The sequence below is a fragment of the Taurulus bubalis genome, assembly GCF_910589615.1.
Source record: "Taurulus bubalis genome assembly, chromosome: 16".
Lineage (NCBI taxonomy): Eukaryota > Metazoa > Chordata > Actinopteri > Perciformes > Cottidae > Taurulus > Taurulus bubalis.
This window is the reverse complement of record NC_136604.1, coordinates 16,901,963-16,912,984: the sequence shown is the minus strand read 5'-3', so window position 1 is coordinate 16,912,984 and position 11,022 is coordinate 16,901,963. Positions and strand designations below refer to the sequence as shown.

At 40.5% G+C, this 11,022-nt stretch overlaps 1 protein-coding gene across 1 annotated transcript in view; it reads left to right on the top strand.

The window, feature by feature from the left end:
• Window positions 1-4,085: 4,085 nt before the first annotated feature.
• The window catches only part of LOC306748519 (zona pellucida sperm-binding protein 3-like), a gene marked incomplete at both ends in the record, with an annotated part of 31,476 nt that continues 24,539 nt past the window's right edge, over window positions 4,086-11,022 (top strand). The window contains 10 exons of the mRNA XM_079231693.1: window positions 4,086-4,457; window positions 4,529-4,644; window positions 4,721-4,824; window positions 4,904-5,075; window positions 5,256-5,373; window positions 5,454-5,536; window positions 5,606-5,751; window positions 5,835-5,993; window positions 6,093-6,200; window positions 6,321-6,421. Coding sequence (XP_079087819.1) covers window positions 4,086-4,457; window positions 4,529-4,644; window positions 4,721-4,824; window positions 4,904-5,075; window positions 5,256-5,373; window positions 5,454-5,536; window positions 5,606-5,751; window positions 5,835-5,993; window positions 6,093-6,200; window positions 6,321-6,421 — 1,479 coding nt within the window. The remainder of the gene's footprint in view (window positions 4,458-4,528; window positions 4,645-4,720; window positions 4,825-4,903; window positions 5,076-5,255; window positions 5,374-5,453; window positions 5,537-5,605; window positions 5,752-5,834; window positions 5,994-6,092; window positions 6,201-6,320; window positions 6,422-11,022) is intronic.

The following is an 11,022-nucleotide window of genomic DNA, read 5'->3' as shown; positions in this document are numbered from 1 at the left end:
TACCCCTCTTGCATGAGAGGAGAATGAGGCAGACATGACCTGGCCACCTCCTTTTCAAGGGGATGTATTCACTGAAAAGCAAATGGGTTTCATGAATAAAAGCCATCTGTGTTTTTAGCTGCTTCAGTCTCGACATTACTTGTTTTAATTTCACTATCTTCCTAAGACCCCTAACAGTCCATGACATAATATTTATTTTAGTGTCACCACTCATGATGCAGTCAATAAACTAAGCTTACCTGCAACCAACTTTTTAACCATGCCATGTGAATAGTGTGCCTTCAAAATAAACAAACAAACAAATGGAACAAATAATAACAAGGGCCTCTCCCAACTGAGGCAACAACATGTGAAAGATATATTAAATTGCATTATTTGTGGTATTAATCGGATCATAAAACATCTTCCAGTTAACTGGGTGAACTAAGCAGAAGTTAAATGATTTGTTGTGACATTTACTTTCCCTGGAGATTCAAGAATTAACTAATTGCTGTAGCCGACTAAAACTAACAAGATTTTTGTTTACAATAACCAAATTGCTTTTTGTTGACTAAAATTGAGTAAGCCATAACCATGGAGGTCAAAAGACAGTTGTATGAATCATTTTTCTCAAGTCATATCCGTTGTTTGAGGATGCAATTTTTAATTGAAACGTCACTTTGTGGATTTTGAATCAAATCTGTTTCCTGGAGCTATATGTACCTGCCTGCCACCATTACCACTATTGCTGATCTGATGTTACTGCCTCTGTTTTCAGTATTAAAATAATAGCAGCTCCAGACAGTACTAATGGGTTGTTATTGCTTTCTCACGGTATCATTGCTTTCCATCTTCCACAGTGGATACAGCTCGGCAGCTTGCCTGCCAGACTGTTGAGGTAACGATCTCCTCCCATCACCTCAAGGTCACTTGATAGAAAGTCCTGTGACCTCCATGGTCAATAATATCTAACCAGAAGGCTAAACAACAAACAAAGAGTTATATTACCATTATATGATCCATCCAGATGATTTCTTGATTCATGAACTATAATAGTTCAAGTTCAAAAGGGAAAAAATATATTACAATAGCATTAGTAAACAAGTATCACAGAATAAGATATTCATGAAACTTCGCAAATTCTGATAGAAATGGAGGAAGTGGAGCTCCAAGTCTCCCTCTCAATGCAGCGACACCCAGGACTCATGAGTATTGAGGTATTTAGACCAGTCTCCCACGCCAAAATGATGGACAAAATATTGAAGTTGAAATAAATAAGACCGGTGGCCATAATCTATATTATTGTTACATCATCCAGGAGGGTCCCTAGTTTCTATGTTCAGTTACATTGAGGATATTGTAAAAATGTAAATATAAAATATTAGATTAGAAAACGTTATAATCCCCAGTGGGGAAACTCATCCTAACAACATTAGACTCATATAGACAACAATAGACACAGTCCACAACAGACAAGAAACGCAATACAAAGACACCAGAAAATGCCATATGAAATATATATCAGAAAGATGCCAATTCTAAAAAAAACACATCTAAAGGTGTTCTATTTGGATCATATCTATGAGTGTGCGACTATTTTCCTTCACACCAATACAGAATGGGAAAAACACATAAGCACAACCCCAGCATGTTATTTGTGTGGCACATAGTAAAAAAACACAAATGTGTCGCAGCCTTGCTAATCATAAAAGGCCCAGTAATGGCTGTAATCATAACCATGCTCTTAGTAATGCCCATAGTTACAGAAATGTGTCCAAGCAGCGATGCACAGCCACAGCCAGTGCCAATCACACATGGCAAGCGTGAACAAAATGCTTCCTGTTTCTTATCTAGCTATCTGCAGATAAGGGATCATAAAATACATTTGAACATAAGCTTGCAAAGTGTAGTGCAAAAAAAAAAAAAGACATGTTATGTGCTTTGAATCCTGCGGATGTTTACTTTGGTTTGAGTGTCTCACCTGCTGGTCACAGCCAGTGGCTACGGCAAATGGCCTGGGCTCGGTACAAATGATGGACAGACAGAACGAGCTCCGACTCGGACTCACTTCACAACAAAGCTTTATGTATAATGAAGCAAGCAACCAAGCTGAAGAACTGTTAAATGTCAGCTCCAAATGTCACTTAAATGTCCCTTCTTTTTCTTGAGGATCTAGACGCTTATTTAAGTATTCCTCGGCCTTTAATAAAACACCTTTTAAAGCAAAAGGCGCTGAACACAGCCAGCCACAGTGAGTGACAGCCCGAGGAGGGACGATTTCACCATCAGTGGGTAGCCCCTTACACCCAGAGTGACATTGGGCCAAGCAGAGAGCTGCCAGTTGAATAATCACATCGACTCTGGCGGCTGTCCAGGATATCGCCCTGCCGTCTGCCTTCAACTGTATTTCAAGGCAAGACGTACACGTTCGGAGGGTTCAGCCTGGACTGATGAATAATTAAGAGGAAAACCACAGGTGTCAGTCAGGACCAAAGAACTGTATGCTTCATTGACCAAAATTAATTGATTTCAAACAAAAGCACAACATGTCACAGGAGGGGACGCCATGTGTCTTATGGTCGGCAGTCAGCTAATGAACATGGATTAATTACAACTCCGGCTGCCCTATCACAATGTCAGACTGGCTGTCACATGCAGTTACAGAAGTACAAATACATATAAAAATAAAGTATGTCAGCCATGTTAATATGAAAACATTTTGAATGAAATATCTGCATGATGAATGAGATCAATAGTGCATTTAAAATCTATGAATTGTGGTGGAACCCGGCTGATAAGCTCTTTTGCAGAGCAGCAGAAAATGAAGACCTTCCAAATCCCTCTGAGCTCTGCATTGTTGCCTTTTGTTTCCCTTGAGACCTTCAAAATCCCTCTGAGCGCTGCATTGTTGCCTTTTGTTTCCCTTGAGACTGTAAGTCATCTCACCAAGTCCTTGACAGTCCGCCCTCATCCCTCATCCCCTTCCCTTCTACTGTTCCTACTGGCATTGGACCAGTGGCGGCTGGTGGCAATTTTCTTTGGTAGGGCCATCTAATCAATTTCAGCAAACATCCCCGTATGATTCAATGCAAAAAAAGGTATCACTACTTTGCAGTTTAATATTTAACATGTATTCTAACACTCATACAATTCACTATATATATATATATATATATATATATATATATATATATATATATATATATATATATATATATATATATATCTATTGCTGCTGCTGTTTAACAGCTGATCGCGGACAGCAGAGAAGGCTTAGCAGGCCCTGACACTGTTTATATATCATGTCATCACCCCCTCCGAAAGATAGATTGACTGACGATTTCAAATGTATTGATGAATTCCCCAACCAACGATGTTTTAACAGATTAAAATATGGTTGAATCCCCCTCAACTTGATCAGACTTTTTTAACTTTCATGCGCGCCTAAAAAACGCGAGAAAAACATGAAAAACATTACCATAGGAAAACATAGTTTTGCTAGCGACGCGTTTTTGAGATTCGCGTCTGGTGTGATCGGCCCCTGAGGCAACTACCCAGAACAGGCAGAAAAACTAACATAGTTTACGATAATGAGGCAGCCCTTGGAGGAACTGGTTAGAAATGTGGAACTTGTAAAAACCAGAAATGCAAATGATTGCTGGATATTGTGTTCAGATTTGTATCTTTTAAAAAGTGACTTCATTTAGTTTATATATTTTTTCATTTAAAATATGGAGAGGCAATACATTTTTTGTCTTTATGTTTGAACTGCATTTCTGTATAGATTTTCTTTCACAGTTTTGATTTACTGTAACATATATTTGAATTTCTAAAGAAACAAATATGTGTGAGATGTTTTAACAGATTAAAATATGTTTGAATCCCCCTCAACTTGATCAGACTTTGGTCTTGAGTCTTAAGGGTGTGAAACCAATTACAGGCTGATTAGTGGATGATTAGACTCAGGTGTGCAGTCCTGCTTTGATGAGTCTGATTGTCTGAATATAAAGTAGGAAATGCTTCACTCCTCTCATCGTTGTGCTGCCTAGTGGGTCAGACAGGAGAACAGTTTGCAGTCTGAACCAGTTTGCTGGTTTTTCTGCGCTATGAAGCCCTTGTGTTTTTCGGTTCTCCTCTTGGTTGGACTCTGTTTCAGGTCATATTTAGCTTTTCCTCCCCATGATAATGCTCAATATGCTTCAATTCAAAGTCCTCCTATCACAGAGAGCTCCCAACACAACCGGCAAGGAAAGGCTCCAGCCGAGGAACAAGAGCAGGTGAATACTGTCAGAGTGACCTGTCATCCAGACTCATTGGAGATTATTATCAAAGCTGACATGTTTGAAGTTGGAGCTCCTGTTAATAGCGATGAATTGCGCCTTGGAGTGGAGCACAATGATTACTGTAGAGCTACAACGTCTTCAGGAGATGAGTACAGAATCCTTGTTGGACTCGTGGACTGCGGCACCAAACAAAGGGTAATGATTAATATATTTAAATTAATTGATTACACACTATACTAGTTTTGAAACTAATTTACTCCCCACAGATGACTGAAGATACTCTGGTCTATACAAACCTGCTTGTATACTCGCCTGTGGCCTCTCCGGATGGGGTGGTTCGAATGGATGATGCTGTAATTCCAATTGCGTGTCAATATGAAAGGTTTGTATTTTAAAGCTCATCTCTTTAAAGTGGTCGAGACACTTTATTTTTTTAAATGATTTTTGTTTTTTCTTAGGAAGTTCAGTTTGTCCAGTTCTTCACTCATGCCCACCTGGATCCCCTTCAAGTCTTCACAAGCTGCAGTGGCACCTTTGGAGTTTGACTTGAAAATTATGACTAGTAAGTTTCGTTCATTTCTCATGTTTTGACTTGTATGATGTCACTATATTTGATATATTTTGTATTTATTTCCGTGCAGATGACTGGAAAAGAAGAAGCTCTAATGTGTTTTATCTCGGCGAGCCCATCATCATCGAAGCCTCAGTCAGAGTTGGACATCACACGGGGCTCCGAGTGTTTGTGAGCAGCTGTGTGGCCACACTTTACCCAGACGTATACTCTGAGCCAAGATACGTCTTTGTTGAAAATGGGTAAGCACAGTGAAGATTGCTGCATTGTGTTCAGCCCTTTATGGCTCCAGAGAACACTGAAGTCTTATCAATTGCTAGTAGTCAGTTGGGTCTGAAGATTACAAATTAGAAGATAAATGCTTGCATTGAAGGGACGATTAGCCACTAGTGGCACAACTGACTCTACTTCCCTCTTCACAGGTGCTTGGTGGACTCTGAGCTTCCAGGTTCTAGGTCTCACTTCTTATCCAGGACACAGGACGACAAGCTCCACTTTACCATTGATGCCTTTAAATTTTATAATGAGGACAGTGGAGAAGTGAGGCTCTACTTTAACTGGCTCAAGTCATTATTTCACATGTAGATTGTCTTCCTGCACTTACTTTATTCTTCTCACAGTTCTACATCTCATGTCACCTGAATGCTGTACTAGCAAATGATGCAGAAGCACCAAATAAGGCATGCAGTTTTGTAAATGAAAGGTAAGTGAGATCCAGCCTGAAATGTGTCATAGTAAAATGAGGGTGCTTGAATATTTTATTTCTTTTCAGATGGAGATCAGCTGATGGTAATGACTATTTATGTAGCTATTGTCAAAGTCACGATAAGCCCAGCAGCCCTGGAAAGTTTGGTCCTCGTGGGTTTGGGAAGCCAGATGAACCTGAACAGTTTCGGAGTGGACTGGGAACCAATACAGGTTGGTTTCTTTATAGAAACGTGTATGATGGGAAATTGCAATGTCTGTCAGGCTTTACAGATAGTTTTGGGCCTTTCATTCAGTGTGGGAACAGGAGGCAAAAGTGGGTCCATTGATTGTCTTGCCTGCCAAGTTGAACAGTGGGCCAATACCTGTGGAGGAGCTTCCTCCTGGTCTGAATAAAATCAGCAGACCTTCACTGTCTGGCAGCCAGTGGAGAAGTGGAATAAACGACAAAGTTGGTAAGTCGATCTCCATATCTTATGCTTTTATTGTTTGGGCCAATATGTTTAAGCCCGTTCTGATATGCAAAGAAAGATCTTAACTTGTGTCCCTTCTAGATGAAGCGGGACTCCTTCTTGGGTCACAATCTACACCAGACGAGGTGATTCTTCCCACTTTTGCTTCTAAGCAGAATCAAGATGAATATAGTGGAGCAGATATAGAAGGTAAAATATGGGAAGACAAATATTTATTTATATTTTTAAATAGATCTCTAAGTAACCATAGCAATTAAAACCCGGCTCTAATTACAGATGGAGATTCGGCAGAACTCTCTGTCCTTCTAGAAGAGGAATCTCCTGAGGTGGACTTGGAATCTAAGGGAGCGGTGCTGGACGAAAACAGCATGCCAACCCTCGACGATGTCCTCCCAACTGTTCAGTTTACTGTGAATGTGACCCAAATGTCAAATGCAACTGAAAATGCCCTTTCAGATACAAATGACCCCAAAATATAATAAACAATTGTTTATATTGAGTGCTTTTTGTGTGCTGTTTGACGGTTTTCCTGCAATGCAAAAATAACTTCGTTAAAAGGACCAGTGTGAAGGCTTGAGTTGCATCTAGGGTCCAGACCTTTAACCAGCTGAATACTCTGCTTTCTAAAAGAATAAAAGTGGTGGTTTTGACACATTGTTGCATTTTCCTCCTGGTACAAAAGGTGAGCCTTGTATACTTGCCATTAAAGTGTGTGTGAATTTGGGATGCCAGTGTCTGCAGTCAAACAACTTAAACGGCACAGTATAAATAATGAGATTATGAACTTTTTTTTTTTTTTTTTTTTTTCCCCAAGCTTTCTAGTGGTTATCCAACTTTCCCTGCTGTCCAGGTTCAACACCAAATGCCTCTTTAGTCGAGTATACTCGATACCTTTTCTAGAGTGAACTATACTTAGCTGTAAGTTGGCTTTCATTTGGGACACTTGTTTCATCACTGTAATGGAAGCGGCCACAGTAGGACTCAAATGTAGCACGCAGAGAACTGCAAAAGAAATATATTCAGTGCAGAACTGTCAAACTAAGTGTGTAATGCTGTAAACTTTATATACTGAGGATGTACAATGTCAAATTGTTTCAAAAGTACGGAACGTAGGTGGAAACTTGACTGTTGTATAAAGGAATCGAAACCATTCTGGCTCAAAGGTAGGGAAGTCCTGAGCTGTGGTCTCGAGACCAGGAAAAGCAGATGGCTTGTCTAGATTGCCTATGGCTTTTGAGAGGTACAAAAATCTGTGCACAGACATCTGGAAATGGTAAGTGCCACTAAGCAGGGTATCCTGGTGCAGCAAGAACAGCCAACACTGAGCTCTGTCTCAGGCAGTCCTGTGCAAGAACAGATACAGAACGGTTTCCAAGCCAAAATAGGGGATGGGTAATAGGCAAAGTATTGGACTACAAAAATGAAAGCCCTAGTCCTAAGGAAAGCCCTGAGCTGAAGAACATCGTTAGGGACTGGAGTAAACTGGAGATCAAGGAATTTTCCATAGGAGTCACTCTAAAGCCCGATCCCAGGCTGCAGTCGACTAGTCAAAAAAATGACCTAATGCTGCGTTCACACCAAACACAATTTTTCGCACCGCGTTTACCGCTTCAGTGTACTCGCGCGAGTGAAACGAGGGTGTTCACACAAAACGCAAAATCGCTTCTCTCCCTGAAAAAGAGTTCTCTTTTCCGGTATCGACTATGGAATACATAACAACTAGTTCTGCTTTATACTAGTTGTGGAAGTCCCAAAAATTTCGGAAGATCAAACGCCCTCGTGTTTGAGTTCATAACGCCATCTGTAGCCGCACACAGCTCGGTGAATTTCATCGACTCCTCCAGGAACTGCGTCTGGCTTATCTCTGTAAAAAGGATACCGTTTCTGCCATCCACCATGGAAATAACCACAAGTTCTGCTTTATACTTGTGTAAATTCCACATACGTCGGTGTAGCGAGCTAGACAGTTTAATCAGATCTGATTCAACTAATCAACAGCTATCTTGGAATGAAAAAAGTATGTCAAGCTGTCCAAATCAAGGTCATAGGCTTGGTCTCAGCATTGGTAGGGATTGGAGAGGAGCGTGTATACAGTATACCGCCTGTCACTGTGGAGCAACAGAGTCATTTCCCATCTTCTTTTTCAAAGCTTTTCAAAGTGCATCTCATGTCACCTCCCACTAAGTTCTTGACCTTCACCAGTTTATTATCTCAAAAGCAATGAAACCTCTATTTCAATTATTTTCCAAGTCTCCTCAGCAGTAAAGGCTGCCAACACTTTATTTTTATCATAGTCAACAAATCACATGAAAAGGCCGTGGTCAGCTGTTAAACTATACAGCATTCGTAGTTACCAAATCCACGGCCCGTCACTGCGTTCAATTATGCTTCAGTTGAATTCAGGTAACCAGTCCATATGAAGAGCAAAAGAGGATGCATTGGCAGAAATACAACCTTAAAACTAACGGCTATTATGTGACGATAATTTGGCTTAATTGGTTTAAAATTAGCTTGTAAACTGGCTACTTCCTGTTTTATCCTGTATTACATGTGGTCTCTCAACTCCAATCCAGTCTTGCATCTCAAGTTGCAAATAGAAGAAGAGTCCCTTGGGGAAATTGGTCTTCCCAAAGCGGTGGGCTGCCGTGAGGCGCACGGGGAACTACTGGTTGTTCCGTGTCTTTACGCACAAAGTACGAATCGAGACAAGCTGGCACAGAACAAGAAGTTGACACAGACTACATACACAGGGAAAGGCAGGCAACGGGGCACAGGCGGAAACATGAGGAGCGAGGTGTCTGAAACAAAAGACAAAATAAGTGACAAGAAAACACAACAGAAACAGACTGACAACAAAACTACTCAGAAGGTTACAAAATGTCTGTGTGCGATTCAAATAAACTACTCATCGTATGTATGGTGTGAAATGGGCTGCTTAAAAGCCTGCCATCCCAACCTCCTCCTGGCTATTTCACAGTGGCTCCCTGGTCACCCCTCAAGAATTTCAAATCCTTCGCATTGTAGAGTTGACACCAGGTTGGTTTGTATAAAGGGTCATTAATGGCTATAACGGTTCCTGTATTCACTGTTCACGGTTTGGTGCACCCGGCCGCATGCAGAAAACACGGTATGTATGATGATGGTAATGCCCAACCTAAGTTCAGGCACATTCAGATATGCCGATCACCAGGATGATTCATGTTTGGCTGCTTTGGAAGTTTGTATATAGGTGGAAACAATCGTCTTAATGCATAGGTTTTATTTTTTATTATATGTATTTTGTACTTTCAATTTCACAGCATAAATTGTATTTGTGTTCAATGTTTGTGCAGTGTTTAAAATATTCTGTGTTTTTTAATGAAAATACTAAACCAAAGTGGCCAAATTTGACCTCAGTCCCCAGAAAAAATATTGCCCGTCTGTCTTTGAAACTTTCACTACTGCCAACTTTTCAAAATCAATGAAAAGAAACAGAACCTTGTGAACTTTGTGTTTTTTTTCCACTTTATCAAACGTGAATTGGCCTGGGAGTACTAAACCAGGATGTGAACCAAGTCGTGACTGCCATGTAGTGTTACAGCCCTTATAAATGACACTCAAGGACGGTCACTTGGGCAAAGAAGCTGCGTGAAGGATGAGAGAAAACTGCTTCCACTGTCAGAAAGGGAGTTTCAAAAGCTGTACGATGTCCGTCAAGCACTTCAATAAATCAATCTCTCTGGAATGAGACGTCAAGCCCAACCCCGTCTCTCGAAATGTCTGGAGAGCCTTTTCGACTTTGTGTTTCAAACTTCAATCAACGCGAAAGAGCTTGGATCTTTGTGTCCAGAAGTGAATACATTTTCCAACTCTTCCTCACTGAAATTTAAAGGGGAAATAATTAATTTCACTTACTCCTAAAATGTTATAGACACTTATCACGACCAAATGACTTAATGACTGCTTGCTGTTGGGTCCTCATTTTTAAGGGACATGCAAGTGCACTGCAACCTGCCACGGGAAAAAAGTGCGGAATAAACATGAATCTAGTTAACGTCACTAATAAGAGTCTAAGTGCTGTTCTCTGACACCATGATTGCGCTGACCATTTGCCCTGGCGTTTCAGCAGAGATAAGCCATTATTTGTTCTACATAATTAATCATCTGTCATTACTGTGTTCATTTTAGTAACGCTGCAATGGGCTTTCATGATTTAAACCTGTCCAACCTGCAACTATGCAATGTCACCAATAATTGCTATTGATGCCTCTTGGGTCGCTAAATGAGGGCAAATTAATGATAACATACTGCTGAAACTCCTCAAACATAATTGCTTTAGTCTCTCTATTCTACTCCATAGAACCGTAAATCATAATATCTTCACAAATAGCTTTGTTGCAAAGCAAACCAACATACTATATTATCCTCAGCACTCCTAAAGGTTCCTCCCCTGAGTTTCAAACTGACAGATGGCTGCTGCTAAAAGATGTGAAGTTGGAAGATAGAATCTTTACAGGTTTTTTTCCCTCCCTCGGGGCAATTTAATATGCTGGGCCCGAGAAGGGTGCTCCTTCCGCTACTATGTCACTGCTCCTCTGCGAAAGAAAAAAACCTCACTGCGCTCTCTGACATGATATCAAAGACCTCTTTGGTTCTCGAGTCTGCCAACTAAAACCCTTCGCTTTCTAGCCATTGGTCGACATGAAAAGCAGCGAATAGTCGCCAATCTCAGTTGGAGACTGTAGAGAAAGCGCATGTGCTGCAAATGAAGATCAAAAGCCTTGAAGCATAACAACAAAAATACTAGAAATCAATAAATGCAATGTTTTTATATCAACTACCTATCAAATTATGTCACTTACAGTGCAGTAAAGACTGAATTCCAGAGCTTTTTTCTCTATATTTCATGCACCAGTCGTGACAATTTCATTGTCAACTGATCTTGCATTGCCCACCTCTATTGCTTCTCTCACTTGGATAATTTTCTCTTTAAATTCCATAAGGAATGATTAAATTCGTTTTTACAAGGTTG